Source organism: Leguminivora glycinivorella, chromosome 23 (assembly GCF_023078275.1).
Source record: "Leguminivora glycinivorella isolate SPB_JAAS2020 chromosome 23, LegGlyc_1.1, whole genome shotgun sequence".
In the NCBI taxonomy this organism is placed as follows: Eukaryota; Metazoa; Arthropoda; class Insecta; order Lepidoptera; family Tortricidae; genus Leguminivora; species Leguminivora glycinivorella.
The window spans coordinates 6,302,628-6,325,795 of record NC_062993.1 but is presented as its reverse complement, the minus strand read 5'-3'; the positions used below and the strand labels follow the sequence as shown (position 1 = coordinate 6,325,795).

The 23,168-nt window shown below is 39.7% G+C and overlaps 1 protein-coding gene across 1 annotated transcript; it reads left to right on the top strand.

Annotated features, from left to right (window-relative positions):
• Nucleotides 1-172: 172 nt before the first annotated feature.
• Nucleotides 173-21,672, top strand: LOC125238376 (xenotropic and polytropic retrovirus receptor 1-like). Its single transcript, XM_048145684.1, is given in 13 exon segments — nt 173-499; nt 871-1,024; nt 1,381-1,479; nt 1,482-1,615; nt 4,336-4,597; nt 10,482-10,852; nt 11,585-11,732; nt 17,138-17,164; nt 18,049-18,243; nt 19,001-19,173; nt 19,750-19,880; nt 20,623-20,778; nt 21,501-21,672. Coding segments are annotated over 13 exon segments (2,037 nt in total). The 5' UTR covers nt 173-430; the 3' UTR covers nt 21,619-21,672.
• The last annotated feature ends 1,496 nt before the right edge of the window (nt 21,673-23,168 follow it).

Sequence of the window (23,168 nt, the reverse complement as noted above, 5' to 3'; positions counted from 1 at the left end):
TGGTAATATTTTTGATAATAATTCAACGAATTAATAGTTTATTGATTTATAATGATTGACTCATTCAATTAGTTTCAAAATTTGATGTGGTACTCTTGTTTGTGTTCTTATCAATATGTCAACAAATAATGACAGCGTGTTTTCGAACGCGTGGTACTTGCAACTGTCAAATTCTCAGAAAATATTTGTAGCCAATGTAGCTTTTACTCGCGAAATTTACAAGGAAAATTTAAAGTTACACAGGAGCCGAGCAAGATTATAAATTTAAGATAAATCTGTAATCATTCCATTGTTTTGTTACGCATTAACTTTAGTGTAATGAGGTCACCATTGTCCGGTTATCACTAAATAAACCTTAGTCTTTATGGCAGTGTATAGATTCAGTTGTTGCAGTACTTAACGATCTCTAAAGCCTGACACACGCCTGAAGATGAAGTTCGCGGAGCATTTAAGTGCCCATATAACGCCGGAATGGCGGAAACAATATATCAACTATGAGGTATTTATTAATTTCTGTTTTTGTAATGAAAACAATGATATTCTAAAGATTCAGTGGCAAGGTCAAGTCTTTTACACTCATTGCCTTTCTGTAACTCGGGAAAATGAACTAGTTTTGCAATCATTATCTTTGATAGACTATTAAAATGTCTATGCTGTGCTGGCAAACATGAATATGTACTTAATCTATAACACATAAATAAACTCAATATGTCATGTTTTGTTTTGTTAAGTGGCATGAATCATATTATATGTATGTATGTATTTGTCTTATAATAAGATATTGTAAACTAATTAAATTTTACCAATAAAAAGAACAACTTCTGACACAATTTAAAAATTAAAAACAAATCTTCATTTTCTTTTCTGTAGGAAATGAAAGCCATGCTCTACACAGCAGTGGAGGAAGCCCCATCAGCGGAAAATGTGGAGCCCGAGGTGTTGTCGAGACATTTTGCCAACTTCGATGAGACCTTCTTCCTCTATTGTGACCAGGAGCTTAAGAAAATTACTACATTTTATTCAGGTACACGAAATTGTCCTTTATATTTAGTAACCTAAACAAATATTAGGCCCAACAAATATGGCATACCTATATTAATCAGTAGAAAAAAGCATATTAAAAAAAATACTGTTTAAATTGAAATTCCTCATATATTGTAAAAGTCAATAATTTCATAATACACATCTTTCTAGACATACACATATGTATTTATTAACATGACATTCGACATACAATCTAAATTACTATATTAATTTTATTCTGGATTTACTGTACAGAGCTGTGCAGTATGTGTCAATCCCTTACTACTTTAGAGATAAATTAAAACAAAATAAAAACCATCATTCCAAAATATGCTTACATAAATTTTAAATCCACAGAGAAACTAGCAGAAGCAACAAGAAAATTCGCCACATTACAGAGCGAACTAAAAAGCCAATTCGACACAATGAAACCAAAGGCGAGCGGGGACAGTAAGAAGCCCCCATCCCTCGACGGAAGGTCCAGGAGCTCAAACTGGCGTTCAGCGAGTTTTATCTGAGTTTAATTCTGCTGCAGAACTACCAGAATTTGAATTATACAGGGTTTAGAAAGATATTGAAGAAGCATGATAAGGTAGGTAACACATAATAAGTTAGTAACTTGTATACCGGAAGGATCCCTTCCATACAAGAAAACATAAAAATCGCGGTACACGCGGTTATTATTATTGTTAAAGCCCTTTTATTTCCAATCTCATATGTCTTTTTCATTTTAGTTGTTGATATCTATGTATAATGTATATCTATTCTATTTATTTAACTTTATTTTCTGAGATAGGAACCCCCGTCTGGGTATAGGCCTCCAATACGAGAGGTTAACACTTGATATACATGATAGTTCACCAAAAAATGAAAAGAAACATATCTAAAACAAACAGACATCTAAAATCTCAGGGTATGATCTAGTGCAGCCATACTCAAAGTGTGCTCCGCGGAGCCCCAGGGCTCCGCAAAATCTCTCTGGGGCTCCGTGTGAATTTTGATTGACTGATATGCGACTTCAACTCTCTTCCATAAAACCAAAGATTCACCAAAATTGTAAAAATAAAAACAGTTCCATGTTCCATGTTCCTCACATTAGAATCTAGTGATTAGATTTTACTATTATGATTAAGACTAATTAAAATAACCTAACCACAAAATTAAAATTTTGAAAAACCCAGACCGCGACATAGTAGACCGACTTTCATGAAACATGGCTAAGAACACTCCCAACTTACTCAACTTTCAGAAAAAAAAAAAACTAAATCCAAATCGGTTCATCCGTTCGGGAGCTACGATGCCACAGACAGACACACACACAGACAGACAGACAGACAAACAGACAGACAGACAGACATACACACAGACAGACACGTCAAACTTATAACACCCCTTCGTTTTTGCGTCGGGGGTTAAAAATGAAAAGAAACATATCTAAAACGACAGACATCTAAAATCTCAGGGTATGATCTAGTCAGTATCATGGGGTTAATGGAATAACCCAGCTACACAGTTATTGTTATTGCATAATTATGTTTTCCCCTCACTAGCTCAGAAACACGTGTTTTGTCCTTTAATACCAGCGGGTAAAAACGCATTTTATCTACTAGTGGGTAAAGTAATTTGACCTTGAATAAAGTCAAATTAACTGCTTTAAAATTGATAAAAGTAGGTGAATCTAGTAATTAAGATGATTTACCACCTGTGGAACTAGTTGTTGTTGTAGTTTCCTCGCTATAGTGAGGGGAAAAGTTTTGTGTTACACTCGGGTGCAAATGTATTTTACTTCTCGTGTGTTAAAAAAACTCGCAAGTTCAGGATTCTATTCTCGAACCACTCGCTTCGCTCGTGGTTCAACTATAAAATCCTTTCACTTGCTCGTTTTTCAATTCCACACTCGGCGTTAAAATACAACTTTGCCCCCTTGTATAACAAATAACTAATTTACACCTGCAGTCCCATACTCCTTTGTCATGTTCTAATATCCTTTGATTTTGCCTTACAGGAAAACGTTTCTACTACTACTTGTTTCCTTAATCCAGAGTGTTCTATTATGTACTTCAATGGTACCTTTAGCATACATACTAATATTATAAATGGGAAAGTGTGCGTGTCTGTTTGTTTGTCCGTCGTTCACGGCAAAACGGAGCGGCGAATTGACGTGATTTTTTAAGCGGAGATAGTGGAAGGGATGGAAAGTAACATAGGCTACTTTTTGTCTCTTTCTAACGCGAGCGAAGCCGCGGGCAAAAACTAGTCACTTATAAATATAATTTTGAAATTGTTTTTATGATTTACCTTCTATCAAGGACATATCGTCACTACTTTAAAAAAAACTTGTATCTTCGTCTGTCAATGAAAAGAAAATTGTAGTAAGTATGTATGGAATGCATATAGACTTACTGCGTTTTAACTTTGAGGAACAGCGTGAGATACGTGATTTTTTAAAAGTAGTGACGATATGTAACTCCGTGTAGACCATGCGCGGATCCAGAGGGGGGGATCATGGGGGTCATTACCCAAGGGAACCTAGGTTGGCCATACAAATAGACCACGTGACCCCCCCCCCCCTGGGCACGAAGCTGGATCCGCGATTGGTGTAGACAGATAGTCTAATGCGTACCTCGGAATCATCGAGAGAAATGTTGGTCGCCTAGTTGGCGCTACACCTTTGGTTGACTCTCGGCTAGATGGCGTTATTATAAATATTTGTCAATTTTAATTAACACATATCAAGTTAAGAATATGGGCCAAGTTAAGATAAAGATAGACAAAGTCACATAGTTAAACAAAGATATGTCAAAACTGAGGTCCCAAAATAGGCACGTGTCGAGAGGGGTCTCCCTCGGAATCCCTAATAACGTTTGTTCGAAAATCACTTGGCCTAACTCATTTGGCCGAATTATGAAATGCCTAACGCTCTTTTGGCCTAACGATCATTTGGCATAATTTAAATTTTGCCCCAAAAATGACATTACCCAGAACCGATTCGCTGTTAGAAAGGTAGGTTTAGGTTAGGTTAGAACCGTGACCTCACACAAATCCGAATCGCTTCTAAAAAAGTGGGTTTAACGGCGTTAGGCGAAACTATATTAGGACATTTAAATTAGGCCAAATGATCATTATGCCAAAAAATATTAGGCAATGTAAAAATAGTTCAAAAAACTTTAGGGATTCCGATATATATCCGTCGAGAGATGGCGGGCAATGTAGATTTAAATTTAACTTTGACAGTAGTTCTCTATATACTCGATCCTTTTTGTCGTCTACACTTCAAAAGTGCATAATATAGAATTTCCACATTATTTCCAGTTATTAAACGGCACAAACGGCGCCCAATGGCGAGCAGAACACGTCGAAACATCCCACTTCTACACAAACAAAGACATAGACCGACTGATCAGTGACACAGAAGCGACGGTCACCAACGAGCTGGAGGGTGGTGACCGTCAGAAAGCTATGAAGAAGCTGAGAGTGCCGCCGCTTGGCGAACAGCAAAGTCCGTGGACGACTTTCAAAGTTGGACTGTTTTCGGGGTCCTTTATAGTTCTTTTCATCACTGTTGTACTCTCTGGTAAGTTCGCCTACGTTATAAACTATTGGGTTGGCACAAAAGTAATGAGACACTTGGTTTACGTTTTATATTTTTTATTATTATTACAATACAAAAAGCTTAGTCGATGATGTAATCACCATTAGCATCTATGACTTCTTGCCAACGATCCGGCAGAGTTTGGATGCCTTTCGCCCAGAACTCTGATGGCTGTGCCTCGAAAAAGTTGTTCAACTCCACCTGTACATCATGGAAATCATTGAATTGTTTACCCCGCAAATGTCGTTTCAGGGCTCTAAACAAATGAAAGTCTGATGGTGCGAGGTCTGGAGAATAAGGTGGGTGGGGTATCGTCTCCCAGCCCAAGTTCTGCAGCTGTTGGCGAACGGTAGATGCGACATGAGGTCGAGCGTTATCATGTAGTAAAATTACAGTGGCTCGTCTTCGTCGTTTTTTCTTGATAGTAGAAGATAGTTCGGTGAGCTGTGTTGAATATTTGTTAGCGTTTACAGTTTCATTGTGTAATAGTTCATGAAACAGCATGCCTTGCGAGTCCCAGAAACAACAAAGCAAAACTTTTAAGCGGTTCTTTTGACTCAGCTTCGGTTGAGTTGGTGGCGTTTCTTCTCGAGGCAGCCAAAAAGCACGACGTGTATCGTTCTCATAATAAATCCATGATTCATCTCCCGTAACCAGATCAGTCAAAAACTCTTTACGTCGGGGTCGCAGCAAAAGTGATTGACAGATGGCGACACGGACTGCACGACTGGCGTCGGTAAGGATGTGCGGTACCCATCGAGCCAAAACTTTTCGATACCCAAGCTCATGCAGATGGTATTCCACAGCGTGGTGACTGCAGTTAAGTGCTTCCGCTAATTCACGAGTAGTAGCATCAGGATTCGACTGTAGTTCGCGGCGTAAATCGTCATCATTGAATGCAGGTGGTCGCCCTGAGCGTGACTGACTTTCAAGGCTCCTGTCTCCTGATTTAAAACGGTCAAACCATCTGGACACCACGGTGCCCGCCACGGGTCTGGATGCCACGGCATGGCTTGTACTTCCAGCGCCCAATGCAGTGTTGATATTGTCAGCCGCAGCCCGCGCACTGTGGCCTAACAAGTACTCGTATAAGTAAAGTGTTCGAACTTGTCGCTCGTCCATTTTATTTCAATCTAACTAAACCAATCACGAGGGCGGCTTTATATACCCTCACATTAGAAGTACCTAGAATGTTCTACAACATACTAAAATATTATCGAAAACAATTAACTTAAGAAAGGAAATGTATAGAGTTTTGTAGAGTGTGTCATTACTTTTGTGCCAACCCAATATAAGTAGTGGTAACTGGTAGGGGAATTATGGGCCGCTAGCCATGTCCAGCTACCCCATGAAATGAAAATAACTCCTAATAACAAACTTACGAACCTGAAATGTCATGTCATTGTGTAAGATGGCCCACTATTTTTAACCAACTTTAAAAACGGAGGCTTAATTCGTCGGGATCATATGTGCGGCTTCTCCGCGGATGCTCAAAGGCCCTCCACGGTGAGTGCGCCAGATGACAGGGCGCACCTTCCTCCTCGGCCGCTTACAAGTACAGTGACGGACCCCCTCGAGTCCGCCACAAAGAGGCCATGGGCGCCAGAATATTCTGGCGTCCAGCGGTGGAAATGGTCTTTGGTTCCACCGCTAACCAAGTCGGCCGCAAGGGATAGGGAGAACGTCGCACCGTAATACCGGCACTCCTCTTCCCTTGCGGCCCCACCAAAGCCGCTACAGCGGAGCGGCCCCGCCAAGGTCGCAGGGGGTAGGGAGAGTGGCGCGCCGCTATACCATCACGCCTCTCCCCCTGCGATCCCACCTCGGCCGCCGAGGACAGGGAGAACGGCTCACCGTAATACCGGCACTCCTCTTCCTCGACGGTCCTCCACCAATGCGTCACAAGCGGGCTTATGAAGCCCACTTGGAGCATCCTCCTCGGGCCAGCTCGCCCAACAACAAGCCGGCCCTGGTTGCCTCTTCGCTTCACCGTGGGTGACCAAGCCACGGTTACTAAGCCCCTCCACCACGACAAGGTGAGCAACCTGCGGGGGGCACCTATACCTACCTAACCTAATAACCACAATATCTAATTTTAAACCTTTTTTCCATTAGGTAATTCGAATAAGATTCAAATTTATCTTCTTTATCAACATAGATATCATACCGCTACCATTCTCATATATAACTGCCCTTACCTAAACCCTATGCTGCATAGCTGCATTTGCTCAACTCAAGCCTGTTTGGGATTCAAACGTGCTTACTCGCCGCGTGAAAATTCCCTCTTCGAATCCATTGTCAAGACCGTGCTTCTCTTCGGCTGTGAGACATGGAGAGTGACAAAGGGGCTGACGCACAAACTTCAAGTGTTTGTCAATAAGTCCCTCCGGTCGATCCTCCGTATCTTCTGGCCGAAAACTATAAGAAATGAGGATCTGTGGAGTATGTGCCGACAACCTCCGATTGCCCAGGAAGTGGCTCTGCGGAAATGGAGATGGATCGGTCATACCCTTCGAAGAGGAGCTACCAACAGCGCCAGTATCGCGTTTGAGTGGCGGCCTCAAGGAGGAAAGAGGGCCCGCAAACGCCCCGTACACACCTGGAGGCGGAGCGTTGAGAACGAGCTGAGGGAATATGGACTGAGCTGGAACGAGGCCAAGGTGGTGGCTCAAGATAGAAAGGCGTGGAAGGATCTTGTGGAGGCCCTATGCACCTATGGGGTGCCTTAGGACACACAACAACAACAACAACCTAAACCCTATTCCTCAAACATAAGGGTTACAATAGTTTTAATCTTCACCACTTTCAAAATCTCGTATCTCACGCTACTACTCAAAATCGAAACGCCGTAACTCCATATGCATCCTATACGTATTAGTTGCTACAATTTTTCATTGACAGAAAATAAGATTTTTTTTTAAGTGGTGACGTAATGCTTCCTGGTATTTGCGTACTGATAAGCTAGTACATTTACCTTAGTTTGTGTGTACGGCGATTTATAGATGGTATTATAGGTGTAAATATTGCTTGAGCATGTTGGTTTAGAATGTTTAGAATTTAGATAATCGGTCGGTGTACAGCGATACCTAATTATAGAAATGGAAACGTTATGCATTGTTATGATTCATTTAGGCACTGGTCCCCCCGCGAGCTAGTAAACTATGAGCTATCGGCTATAAAAACGAACAAAAGATAATCACTCCCGTCTTAATAAAAGAGACACGGGGATGTTTATAGTTACTCGCCCAGCGGTGAGCTATCAATATCGCCGTGTCTCTTTTCTTTGCACGGGAGTGCTTATCTTTTGTTTGTTTTTATAGCCGATAGCTCACAGCTTACTAGCTCGCGGTGGGATCAGTGCCTTACTTAGTTAGTCTTTCATTATGAATTACCTATAATGGATATTCAAGCAATAATTATAGCCAATGTATTATTATATATAATCCTATAAATGCACGTGTATGCTTTTCTTAAATACATGTACTATCAAAAGCGCATGGAGATTTTTTTTTAAATTATGACTGAATTCATTGATAAATTCGCCATGCACTTTTGCAGCTGATAGTACAATTTCCACGCCCGTCGTAAAGGGGCCCTACTACTGCCTCCGTTTGAGCGATGCGTCCCATACTTACGATATGTAGGCCATTTTTTTCAAGGTTGTCCACCCCACTTTTTTTGTAACATGGGTATTTTTTACGCGATTAATACTCAGAATCGCGAGCTCTCTCGATCCTGACAGGAGAAAAAAAAAGTGGGGTGGACAACTTTGAAAAAAATGGCCCATGAGCTGGTAGGTATACGCTTACTCTAAAAAACGCACACGCAGGCAGTGTGACAGGTCTTATGAGAATTCTTGTTATACGACGGAGCGGTACACGCACGTGCGTGTCCACGCGTACGCATCCGGTGTGGCTCGGCCTTAAAGGGCGAGCAGTACCTACGTGTATAATCCCCATATCTTATACGAATTTTCGCATACACAATATTATAGGATTCTATAGTCTTTTTAATGCCTATGTATATAAGTACTTACCGACTGTCGTTTTATACATTACACGATTTATCCCCTTATTCATAAACGTTCACTAAAGTTTGGCTCGTTCTATCGCACCAATACGTGAGAAAGGGACAAACGAACTTTATCGACTTGATAACAGGGTGTCCACTTTCTGGAAAGTCAGGGAAAGTCAGGGAAAAGTCAGGGAAGCTCATAGTGGTCATGGAAAGTCAGGGAAAGTCAGGGAAATGATTTGGAGGTCAGGGAAAAACTTGGCACCGAGAAAAAAAATCAAAAAGTATTTAAAAAATAATATGATTTCTTGGGTTGACCACATCCATGACAGCAAAGATCAATTCCCGGTAGTGATTTTAAGGCAACTTAAAATTGTCACTTTAGACTTTTCATTACAAGTATAGTACCTGGCCTCCATCCCAGTGATTGCTAATGAGAGATGTCAGAGTTATCTTCATGCTCCAGCTGACCTTAATTTATCCGGCCCAAAATCGTAAATGCGGAAAAATCCAGATTTTTTTTTTTACATTGCGTGCCCTACCCACATATTCCAAAATGGCGAATGGGGTCGGAAATAAATTCAGTTATTGTGATTCAGATTAACTGGAAAGTTGCACCACAATGTTACCATATACAACATTCATAATTTGCTTTTGCTAGGGCGATGTGAAAACGACAAAGACAAAGTTACGTCGCTATCCAAATTCTAAGTATCTATCCGACAATCCAAAGCGGAGTTCCTCATAAAGCCAATGGCGCATAACGTCACATGGAGTCGCAATTTTGTATGAGTCAAAGGAGCATAGGAGGATAATAAGCGTGACGACGAGAGAACTTCAAAACACTTGGAAACCTAAAGGCATGTAGTGGCAAAACACCTAAATGGGCATCCCGACGCTGACAACAAAGAAAAAATTTCGCGCTCGCTTCGCTCGCGTTTAGTATTTTCCATTTCATCAATTTTAATTCCCTTTATTTTTCGTGAAAGTTTCATGAAATTTAAGATTTTTTTGGCAAGTTTCCGCAACTTGCTCATAACTACTCTGCTCTGATAGACTAAGTACTCCATTTTGTTTCCTATGTTATGTACATAATAAGTTAATAACTACTATCAGCCCCAGGGACGTATAAAAGTGGAAACATTTTCGCGCTCGCTACGCTCGCGATGTTTTTTTTCTAGCATAAATTACCCAAGGCCGCCGAAACTCAAACTCGCTCTACCTTGATAGAGTGCACGAGCCGACACTGGTATAGCCAAAAGTAAATGGCGTTAACTACCAACTATAGATTTCGTTAATGTTAGTTTTATAAAGAAACAAGAGTGGCACTGAAACTTGAGTAGTTTCATGTGCTCTGCCTACCCCTTCATGGGATACAGGCGTGATTGTATGTATGTTGTATGTATGTAGTTTTATAAATCCAGAAATTAAAGTTTGATAGTTAACGTAAAGATAAAAAAACCGCAGGTGTAAAAGTATGAACTGCCTTGCAAATTTTAATATTTCGTAATTTTAAAATTTAATACTTTTGAAAACAAACATATTCCAGAAAAAAAAATCTGTGACAGACGGACAGACAGACGCACGAGTGATCCTATAAAGATTCCGTTTTTCCTTTTTGAGGTACGATAAAAACTTATTTTTTTCAGGTTTTTTTAGGACAAAAAAACCGTTTTTTTGCAACTCTAAGCAAAAGTGGTAATAGTTGAATGAAAATTTGGTCAGGGAAATTTTCTTAAATGGTTATGGAAAGTCAGGGAAAAGTCAGGGAATTTTTTTTGTTTAGTAGTGGACACCCTGGATAACTTTAATATGAATGTTTAAAGTCACTAATAACAATCATTTGTTCCAGCACTATTCCACGAAGGCGGCACAGACAACTTCAAAACCGCCTTCCGACTCTACAGAGGCCCATTCCTCCTAGTCGAATTCATCTTCCTCATAGGCATCAATGTCTACGGCTGGCGATCCTCAGGCGTCAACCACGTGCTAATATTCGAACTAGACCCAAGAAACCATCTATCTGAACAACATTTAATGGAACTAGCAGCCATTTTCGGCGTAGTTTGGGCGCTAAGCATACTCAGTTTTATATACAGTGCGAGTTTGAGTATACCGCCGTTTGTGAATCCGTTGGCGTTGGTTATAATAATGTTGGTGTTTCTGGTGAATCCTCTAAAGATGTTCCGGCATGAGGCGAGGTTCTGGTTTTTGAGGATATGTGTAAGTATGTTTAGTTTTTAAAAGTAGTTTAGTTAAAGTATCGGATCTACTTTTGTGATTTTTTTTCATATTTTTTAAACATATGGTTCAAACGTTAGAGGGGGGACACACTTTTTTTTCCTTGAGGAGCGATTATTTCCGAAAATATTAATATTATCAAAAAACTGTTTTAGTAAACCCTTATTCATTTTTAAATACCTATCCAACAACAATCACACGTTGGGGTTGGAATGAAAAAAAAAATCAGTCCCCACTTTACATGTAGGGGGGGTACCCTAACAAAACATTTTTTCCCACTTTTTATTTTACCACTTTGTCGGCGTGATTGATATACATATTGGTACCAAATTTCAGCTTTCTAGTGCTAACGGTTACTGAGATTATCCGCGGACGGACGGACGGACAGACAGACATGGCGAAACTATAAGGGTTCCTAGTTGACTACGGAACCCTAAAAACGCTGTGTGTAGGAAAATCCTCCCAAGTGTAAAGCCTGAGTGCACGCTGAGTCGCTTATATTGGGTGTGCGGCGTGCATGTCAAACAATTGAAGCTCATACAAGTGTGACCAAGTGTCCTGAGTCGACGCTGCATAGCGTGCATAAGGGCCACGTCGACTGAGCGTTCACTCAGGCCGTATACAGTTAAACTTAGTTTCTGTCAAAAGAAATATGTGAATTTGAGTGTTCGCAGGAGGCCCTGTTACCCTTTATTAATTCCTAATACATTTCAGGGCCGAATTCTAGTCGCTCCGTTCATGCCAGTGCTATTCGCTGATTTCTGGCTGGCTGACCAGTGGAACTCTTTCGCTGTGGCCTTCCTCGACTTCCACTATTTGGTCGCGTTTTACGTGGCCGGTGGCGACTGGTTCAAGGTTAACGGTAAGTTGTTATAATAACTGTAGGATTTAGTGTTTGCACATGGTGCACAATACTAACGTTCTGCAGGGTTAGCACATGATTGCCGCGGGAGTATGTCGCCGCGAGATAGACTACCCGTCCTTATGTCATTTATACAGTTAAAAGAAGACGTGTGATCACAGAACACCCCACTAGAAGCCAAATGCAAGCGATATTGTTCGAGACGCAAATCACCAATCCTTGCGGGGTGAGGCGGGCGCGCACGGTGCTGCCATTGGTCGTTTCAAATAATGGCGCGCCTTTATGATTAGCAGTAGGGATGGGAATGGGACATGTCTATTATAGACAATGGTACCGGTACCAGTACTGTGGTGAATTTGTTTTGCAACAAATTATAATATTATAATTAAATTATAATAAGGCCTAGTTACCCTTCGGGTTGGAAGGTCAGATGGCAGTCGCTTTCATAAAACTAGTGCCTACGCCAAATCTTGGTAGTAGTTTCCAAAGCGGACCCCAGGCTCCCATGAGCCGTGGCGAATGCCGATGCCGGGATAACGCAAGGAGGATGATAATTGTGATAGCATCTCAATAAAAATCATTCTAGTAACTAATAACTAAACTGTGCATTTTTACTTACGTTTACTAAGTTAAATAACCAACTAAATATTCTAAACTAATCAATGAACTAAATACCACTACAGACTCTACAGATTCTAGATAATTATTCACTATTACAAATCTGCTTTCTTTTATATTTCATAAAATGGTAGCACATGGTACGAACGGCAGTACGAAGTTCCCGCAACAGACATAAACTAACATGGCCCCATGCCTAGTCGTTTACGTGAAAGGGATAGCATATCACATTGTTAACTCGGTAAAGAGGGATGGACGCGCCTCGGCGCCGCTCAGCACAACCATATTGACCAGTATAAATGAACTCCGCGGACTGTAAAATCTTCGCTGGTCTCAGGTCTTCGTATTGATGGTGAAATAATAAGCGGACTGTAGTTTGGTGCTGGTTTTAATCCAAATTGTGAAAAGACAAAGAAAAGTGGTACAGTGAATGTCGTTGGAGGCGGAATAACCGTAAGTTTTTTAAAAAGCTCTAAAAGCTGTCAGATTTGAATTTTAAATATTGCCATTTGTGAATAAGTGATTCGAAATATGATTTCAGTTATACATTCCAATGAATATTTTATTTGAAAAATATGCAAGTAGTATAAATGAATTATAGAATTATCAATGAACATTAAATAAAAATTGAATAAATTAATACTGATGATTTGCAATGCGTAATGTCAACTTGAATACAATATTGAATATTTTAATTAAAGAATATACAAATTGAAATGTCAACAGATACATGATTATTAATTAAAATTAAATTGAATTATTATTATTAAATTTATAAAATTGAGAATTGATTTTTAATTACAAAAATAAATATCTTAGCCTAACGAAGACAGGATCAAAAACCAGGGTGGTTTTTGAACGGTTTCGTAACATGCTCCCGCCTTGAAGTCTGTGACTTCAACTGTATGTCGAGGGGGAGGATAGACGTTGTTGCAGACCGTGAGATACCGTCGCTGCCATGGATGCCTTCCAAGTTGTCCTGCTGCTGAGTGCCACGAACCGGTGATGTCTTGGAGGCTGCAATCTGTGCATGTGGAACGAAATGTGTGGATCGCCCATCAGGAAGTGGAAAGGAACGAAAGGACTGAAATATGTTTGGGTGAAAATTACCATAATTTGAATCAGTAGGTGTAATGTACCTATGTGAAAGTGTGTAATAAATAACGTGATAACAGTATAAATGAAACGCTTCACGCTCTCTTGATACGTTACCTATCAAGAACTGTATCGTTTCGTTATTCAAAAGAGGCCCTGCATGTAAGAACGTGAGGCGGTAATATTTGAATATAAAAATGTATACATATTGACGCTGATGTTTTGAACTGAGCAACCCTGAACGTTGAAGAACCTGAATGTGAATGGAGTTGCTCGGTCTTCCCACCCCACGATCGTAACTGCACCTGTGAATTGTATTGCCATGTTTGGCTTCCAAGCTACGCTCCATAGAAAGGGAGGCAACTGAAGTTCGCTGTAATGAGTATCCCTGGACTGACGGCCGCTCATTAAACGCGATGGATGTCGTGGATTGCTGATCATGAGCAGCTTTTGGACACTGACATTGTATCGTACAACTGTCACTCGGAACATTTGAATCTAATTCCCTAACTGGAAACTGAATATTTGTATTTGAGGGAGTTTTATGTGCGGATATGGATACTTGTGTGTTTATCGTGCTATCTAACATATTTTTGATCGCCTGAGTGGACACTTTCACTGTTGAATTAAGTTTTGAATACTTATGAATCAGCACTTGTGCATTCGACATGCTAGCGAAGTAAATGTCTTCGAAGAGTGCCCGCTCATCCTCTATATACTCTCCGCTTGTGAATTCTGACAATATGTATATGTCTAGCAGCAATGTATCGAACTCATTGTATAAAAGCCCTATTTTGTCAAATCGAAGCTGCAGCTCTGCAAGCTGTAACTCGTTTACTTGCGGTTCAACAGCTAGTTGCGACACAAAATTGTGAAAAACAGTAAGTTTACCTTTAATAAGTCCAAGCTTGTAATTAAGTTTATGAAAATCATGTTCCGATGACATTGTGGCATAATAAAATGCTAAAAAATGAGCCTATAAATATTGGTACAAATTATGACCTTAAATAAAAACTTTGCTCTTAAAAATCTCTAGGCGCTAAAACTATTTGCTATGCGAATCAAAGGTATGCACTTGTATTACGTAACCTTGTTTACGACTTATTTGCACTGCAGTTAGTTATCAAGATTGTTTTAAGAACGTGTTTGCCTATTGTTTTTGAAGTTTTTAATTGAAATTAGCGTAATAAAGTTACAAAATTATTGAATTATTGTTATTGTATTGTATAGGAATTATGTGAAAGTGATAGTTTGTATTAAAATCTTATGTATTACTGTGAACTGGGTCAAGAGGTTATACCTACTAAAATGAATACCTCTAGTGAATAATCCTATCGAAATGCCTACTGGCTTCTAATCCAAACTATGGCAATGAATTAACTTTCTGCACTGAATGGGAAAGCAATGAATTTGGTATTTGAATAGGTATGAATTTGGTACTGAATTATATACCTAATGAATATTGCAGCTACACAGAAAATGAAGAAAACAAAGGAATGTGGATAAAAAAAAGAAAGGAATGGAACGATCTCACTTTGTTCGTTTTCCCTCCTGTGCTGGCTGCTGCTTGGTTTTGAATGCTGGCTCCCGCTGATCTCCACTGAGTACTCCTGGACTGGTCTAGTTGGCGCTGAATTGGCTGGATTCCGCGACTGACTGCTGGTCACGGATGGATGCCCACTGCAATGGGATGCTGCGTGTGCTCGTCGCGACTTTCACCCGTCCTGGATCCTGGCTGATGGGATGGGACTCGATGAGTGGAAGCCCTGGAACCTGCACGCAGCTGAATGCGCCCTGCGCCAACCTGGTCGACCCACGGCTTCGATGATGAAGACCCGTTGCATAGGTGGAGCCTGACTCGGTGCCACAGTCCTGTCCTCTCACAATCCAGAGGCTTCGTAAGGACCATGTAAAATCTTCGCTGGTCTCAGGTCTTCGTATTGATGGTGAAATAATAAGCGGACTGTAGTTTGGTGCTGGTTTTAATCCAAATTGTGAAAAGACAAAGAAAAGTGGTACAGTGAATGTCGTTGGAGGCGGAATAACCGTAAGTTTTTTAAAAAGCTCTAAAAGCTGTCAGATTTGAATTTTAAATATTGCCATTTGTGAATAAGTGATTCGAAATATGATTTCAGTTATACATTCCAATGAATATTTTATTTGAAAAATATGCAAGTAGTATAAATGAATTATAGAATTATCAATGAACATTAAATAAAAATTGAATAAATTAATACTGATGATTTGCAATGCGTAATGTCAACTTGAATACAATATTGAATATTTTAATTAAAGAATATACAAATTGAAATGTCAACAGATACATGATTATTAATTAAAATTAAATTGAATTATTATTATTAAATTTATAAAATTGAGAATTGATTTTTAATTACAAAAATAAATATCTTAGCCTAACGAAGACAGGATCAAAAACCAGGGTGGTTTTTGAACGGTTTCGTAACACGGACAATAAACAATATTCAACAAAATAATTAATTTGACTTAACTGTGGAATGTTGTTCCATCTTTTTTACATGTAGAAGTGTTAGAAGACTTGCCACACCACTTTATGCTGTAAGAGACCATTGTTTGCAACCAAAATTGATTATTTAAGATTTTTTCCCGAGCGGACACGGACACTGTTAGCGGGTCGTATACTTGGGCGCTACTGATCGGTGTCGCACGCGTTCAAACTTTTATAAACCTGATTTGTCGTATGCTTGGTGACCGCGAGTCGCCCTGTAAGGGCCATCTTGTTGTATTGATCTGTGCGTGTGATCTATCTAGCGGCGACATACTCCCGCGGCCATCATGTGCTAGGCCTACAGCAAAGTTAGCACATGATTGCCACGAGAGTATGTCGCCGCGAGATAGACCACCCGTCCTTATGTCATTTATACAGTTAAAAGAAGACGTGTGATCTATCTAGCGGCGACATACTCTCGCGGCAATCATGTGCTAGGCCTACAGGAGTGAAATATTTGGCGCTTGCACGCGGCGTGAGTAGCTTACACGCATTCAGGCGAGCAAATCAGATAAATAACTGTTTCGCTATTTGGTCGCATTTACCTGGCGAAATATAATCCGTTTCCATAGTTTTATTGTAAAAGTCTGACATATTTGTTAGATATTCGTATTTATTTGGCCACGTGTTCCAGAACTTTTGACGAACATTAAAATGAATTCAATTTGATTTACTAAAGCCTCACCAGAAATATATGTCTATTGTAGAGGGCGCTGTTATTCTTATGTATGCGGTGACAGTTTAGTATTGTATAAAAAAAAACTATTTAAATTTCGCAACATGGCGCGTAATCGTATATTTCTGGTCACGGTCTGGCTTTACCTTATGTTTTATTTTCTTTGCGATTATACAGGGTGTAACAAAAATGGTGGTAATCCGTTTAAGGGCGTATTCAGTATCGTATTCTCATCAGGAAAAAGTAGGATAAAAATTTTTTTTCGCAAAAAATTTTTTTATCTTTGTATGGAGATTCGACCGATTCGCGCGGCCCGGCTCATACAAAAGTGAAAATTTTTTTAGCGAAAAAAAAATTTTCTTCTACTTTTTCCTGATAAGAATACGATACTGAGTACGCCCTTAAACGGATCACCACCATTTTTGTTACACTCTGTACATGTCTAACATGTTCTATTTCTTCTCTGATTTTAACATGTATCATTTTCAGATATCGCCTCTTCTGCTACACCATTAAGTAAGTTATTGTTTTATCACATTGAAGGTACTAATCTTAACGTTTACAGAATGAAATAAAATGACCGCTTTACATCAGGCGGGCCGTATACTTGTTTGCCACCGACTTAGTATAAAAAAAAAAAAATGAGCAAAAGATAATGTCAAGAAATATTGATGTCACTTTTCATGGATAAGGATAACTGATTGAAAAAGTTTTGAATGATTCACGGTTATTTTCATTAGACTTATATTGACCGTTATTATCTTTTTGATTTTTGTCAAGAAGGTAATCACGGTCTATATCCCGGTCAATATAAGACTAATGATTGAAAAAGTACCTATGCATTTTCGTATTTAACAAACTTGTATTCAAAATCAAAACTCATGATAAAGATATGGTCGATCAATTTCTGTATGTCTTTTCGTGTCCCAGGAAAATTGATTATCATATCTTTGAAATCCACAAGTCTGTGTAATTCATTTTAATTAACTAACTAAACCACAGTATAAAACAGTAATAATTCTTCTAACTAATTTTGCGCCGCGCGGTTTGTCCTTGAGTAGCGCTTGCACGCAGCGAGGTGCAGAGAGCACATGTGGAAACGGACGATCGTGCGAGAGACCTAAACACCGATCGCGGGAGATTCACTACTGGGTCGTCCTTATACTGTGACTAAACAGTCACTGTAATCAGAACTTGAGAACAAACAGGAACCTTTTTTATTATACCTTTTTGTCTTGTATAGTACCTAAATTTTTTTTAATTTGAAGTTTAACCCCCGTCAATTGAGTTTAATATGCCGCTACCCTATCATTCTATTCAGTATAGTAAGTTATTCATTCTATTAAGTATAGTAGTTGTATGTAAAACGGTTTCAAATTCATTATTAAACTTCATTGCAGACGCCTTCGAATCAACAAGATGGTTCATCATAACCCGAGCGCTAGTAAGCATAGTGCCCGCGTGGACCCGATTCGCACAATGTCTCCGGCGTTACCGGGACAGTCGAGAAGCGTTCCCACATTTACTGAACGCTGGGAAATATTCTACAACGTTCTTTGTAGCGTTGTTTACTACACTAAGAATAATATATGCAGGTGAGTGACTCACATACTACAAGATTATACAAGTACGAGTATAGTGCACACGTGGACCCGGTTCGCACTGTCTCCGGTGTTACCGGGACAGTAGAGAAGCGTTCCCACATTTACTGAACGCTGGGAAATATTCCACCACGTTCTTTGTAGCGTTGTTTACTACACTAAGAATAATATATGCAGGTGAGTGACTCACATACTACAAGATTATACAAGTATAGTGCACACGTGGACCCGATTCGCAATGTCTCCGGCGTTACCGGGACAGTCGAGAAGCGTTCCCACATTTACTGAACGCTGGGAAATATTCCACCACGTTCTTTGTAGCGTTGTTTACTACACTAAGAATAATATATGCAGGTGAGTGACTTACATACTACAAGATTATACAAGTATACTGCCCGCGTGGACCCTATTCTCACTGTCTCCGGCGTTACCGGGACAGTAGAGAAGCGTTCCCACATTTACTGAACACTAAAAATAATATATGCAGGTGAGTGGTACAAATTCACCATTTTATGCTGATGGTTGTCAAACTGCCAGTAACGTAATGGCACCAGAGACTAACCGGTAACCAGTACAGTTCGATTTTATTTTGTATCCAAGAAATTAAAAGTAGAAAGCAGATGTACCTACCTACCAGCAGTAGTAGTTTTTAGTGCACACTACAAAAAAACATGTTTGTCTTTAAGAACTACAGTTTTGACAGTTTATAGTTTATACTATTGTATTTTGTTAGCATTTATTTTTTCTCCAGACAGCTACCAAGACCAATACGACAATCCGTTTCTCTATGCGTGGTTCGTCTGCCAGCTGATATCCTCACTTTACACGTATACGTGGGACGTCAAGATGGACTGGGGCCTCTTCAGCTGCCCGCCCACGGCCGAGAACCGATTCTTGAGGGAGGAAATCGTGTATAACCCTGGCGTGAGTAAAACATTGATAGAGTAGATAAGGAAAAGTACAGGCCCGAATATAGTACCTTGAGGTATCCCATGAAGAATTTAGTTGCTTGTCCATAAAAAGATGTTTTTTTTATTCCTGCAGTGTAGTTCTTGAAGTAATTATTAATAGTTTTAAATGTTTTTATTACGACTTATTATGCTCTCTAAGTTTGCTATAAATGTTGGAGTATAGAGTGTCAAAAGCTTTCTATTGATTCTAAAATTTTGGTTAGACTTTAGTCAGTCCGTTTTCTCCATCAATAGGATACAAAATATTTAAAGTCACACACAGGTAGAACGTGATTAACATATATTATGTACAAAGCGCGAGAACTTAGTGTTATAAGATACAAAATATCAAGTAAGTTCAACTAAGACCACCTGTTGTCTGCCTCTATTTATAATAATTTGTTTTTTCTCCACTGTATCTTTTGCTGAGGTGTGCCAATAAAGAGTATTCTATCTTATATCTATTTATCTAAGTTTTTAACGAATATATCTTAAAGATTTGATATTGTTAATATTCGTTACCTTGTTAACATTGTTGTTTTTGTTACAGTTCTACTATTTCGCGATAGTGGAAGACTTTGTGCTCCGTTTCATCTGGATCGTGTCGTTCCTGTTGACCGACAACGGTTTCGTGACCGGTGAGACTATGGTCTCTGTTCTAGCGCCGTTGGAGGTGTTCAGGTAACTTATTATGCTTTTAAATAATTAATGATATTACGGCTGTACTCACGTTATCATATCGCTGTTGCTGCGACATGTTTCGAGCCAATTTTGGAGGTCCCTCTTCACTCATATAGGAGTTCTCGCGGCGTCTAAACTCCGTGCACTGACCGCAACGCCCGTGTCTCCGCCCGCTGCGCACGCGCTGATAGGACGGGGGCGGGGGGCGCAGAGCAGTCTGTAGCCGGAGTTCGCAGCAATAGCGATGTAATAACGTGAGTACAACCGTAGATTCATTAATTATTTAAAAGCGTAATAAGTATAATCTTTCACGAAAAGTTTGACGTGTATATTATGCTTTTGCTTCAAGACACAGATGGTGAAGTTTACGCTACCAAATAATATGCAATCAATTTCTACTTTGTCCTAAAAATGCAACATCTTCCATGCGTTATCCCGACTTTTTGCGGGATGAGAACCTCGAGTCACAAGAAGGCTTAGCACTTTTTGCAGGAATTGGTGTAGGGACTACTTAGTATAAGCGCGAAAACGACAGTCATCTGACTTTCCAACCCAGAAGGCTAACTAGATTGATGACTTCGTCCAGTTTACCGTTTAGAACCGAAAATTATACTTTCCGTGACGTCTACAGTATCGAGTAACGCATTCTGAAAAAGTCATCGTAGTGGTTAAGCTAATTTTAATTCATTTACATACTCTTCCTTTGACAAACGTAGACTAAAGTATAATCTTATATTTACAGACGATTCATCTGGAACTTCTTCCGCTTAGAGAACGAGCACCTGAACAACTGCGGTAAATTCAGAGCAGTTCGCGACATCTCCGTGGCGCCACTGGACTCCTCTGACCAGGCCGATATAATCAGGATGATGGACCACCCAGATGGCGTTGTCAACAGGTAAGATTTTGGTATACGATACACATGTATTTGCAATCATATATCGACTCTGAGGGATAAATACTGTCCACGTTTGGTCCCCATAAACAAGTGCCGTTTTCAAAATCGTGCTGCACATATCCGTGGTACATCGACCAACCATAATATTAGGATGATATCCGGATGACGTCGTCAATAGGTAAGCCTTTCCCATAAAAATTATCATACAACTGCGGTAAATTCAGAGCAGCTCGCGACATTTCAGTGTCGCCACTAGACTCGTCCGACCAGGCCGATATAATCAGGATGATGGACCATCCAGATGGCGTTGTCAATAGGTGAGGAATTTTAATTTAATATACCATACCATAAAAACACTCCCGACTAAATCAGCTTTCAGACAAAAAAAACTAAATCTAAATCGGTTCATCCGTTCCGGAGCTACGATGCCACAGACAGACACACACACAGACAGACAGACACGTCAAACTTATAAGACCCCGTCGTTTTTGCGTGAAAAAAATCCATTTTTTATGGGTCAGGTGGCAAACGAGCTGACAGGTCGCCTAAAATTATTATTTTATTATTATTATTTAGAGCCTCATGTGTCCCACTGCTGGGCAAAGGCCTCCCCCCTCTTTTTCCACTCATCCCTGTTTGGAGCAACATCTGGCCAATCTTTCAAAAAGGAGTCCAAGTTATCCCGCCATCGCCTAAAATAAAATTCATAATCTAATTTCCAGATTAACAAAGAAGAAGAACATTAAGAAAGCTAAGGACCTGGACCGGCGGCCGCTCATCAAGAAGGAGTCCATCCAAGACCTGCAGCTAGAGCTTGAGCTGTCCACCAAGATGCTGTAACCCACTGTGATACGAGACATATAGTATTATCATTATATTTATATCAATCATTTAGATAACACTTTTTTTTTCAACCCTTCCCATGTACTTAAGAGTAATGTACTATTTTATTCCCAAGGGAGTAATGGATTTAGTTTTAAAAATTAATACTATCCGTATAATACTTCAGGCAAAGGATGCGTCAATCAGCCAAGGATTTTTTTTGCATAACTAAAATTTGACTATTAAGCTATAAAAAAAATATTATACGGTATGAAAAATGCATTTTAGTTATGTTTTACAATTATTTCAGTGTGTTTTACATTTATTTTGTAAATTTCACGTAGATAAATCGTTATAATTTGCAATCTGGCAGGAAATGTGTGTGTGTGTGTGACGGCCATCTCAATTTGCGCCTGACCGCGTTGCCATAGCAACGGGCAGAACAACACCGCCATTCATTGAAGGTTTTGCCTTATGATTTTTTTCTCTGTGTTTTCCTCTCAAATGTGATTTAAAATATTGTGTAAAACTAAGGAGGTAAGGTTTTTGTAAACTCGTATCTATAACTCTCCAGCCTGCGGCTGTCGCGAGGTATTAACACTCCTTGACAAAATCCCCTTACCTCCCTTGTTGCACAATATACTATTATTTACAATATCTTTTGTTCGTGTCTATCGTCGATAGCGCATCGCTAGCTCGATTTTGGTGGGAGCAGTGCCTAAATGTCACTTAAAATTACTTATTACTCTTATTAGTACCAAACAACAGTAAAGGTAGCTATTAAATATCGATTTTTTGGTTAAAATAGCGCCTAGTGCTCTTTGGTTTACGTCGGTGGCAAAATCAACAAGGATTTACAACCTGGTCCGTTTGGCTGATGGATAGCGGTCACACGTAAACAGGTTTACGGTCCGCCTATGGATGCCCTATGGATGCCTGCAACTCAAGGGGTGTCACATGCGCGTTGCCGACCCATTAGAAACTTGTAAACTTTTTTGAAGATATTATAGATACCGACAAAGTGCCAAAAGTAGGTACCTATGATTCTATTTACTTTATTCTATATTTATTTTATTCTATACCCTTAACCCCTCGTATGCTTAGACACGGATCCGTGCGTGGGAATTTTAATCTATTGTTTTAAATGTCAAGGTCACTATTTCAATGATCAAAATTGACAGGCCGCATATACGAGGGGTTAAGCCAATTGAATGGGAAAAGGGTAAGCGATTGATGAATAATGTTTTTTTTTTCATATTTTTGCATAGTTATGTTCAGGGAGCGTACTTTTCGTGCCGATGACATCAATTTGACGCACAGATCAATACAACAAGATGGCCCTTACAGGGCGACTCGCGGTCACCAAGCATACGACAAATCAGGTTTATAAAAGTTTGAACGCGTGCGACACCGATCAGTAGCGCCCAAGTATACGACCCGCTAACAGTGTCCGTGTCCGCTCGGGAAAAAATCTTAAATAATCAATTTTGGTTGCAAACAATGGTCTCTTACAGCATAAAGTGGTGTGGCAAGTCTTCTAACACTTCTACATGTAAAAAGATGGAATA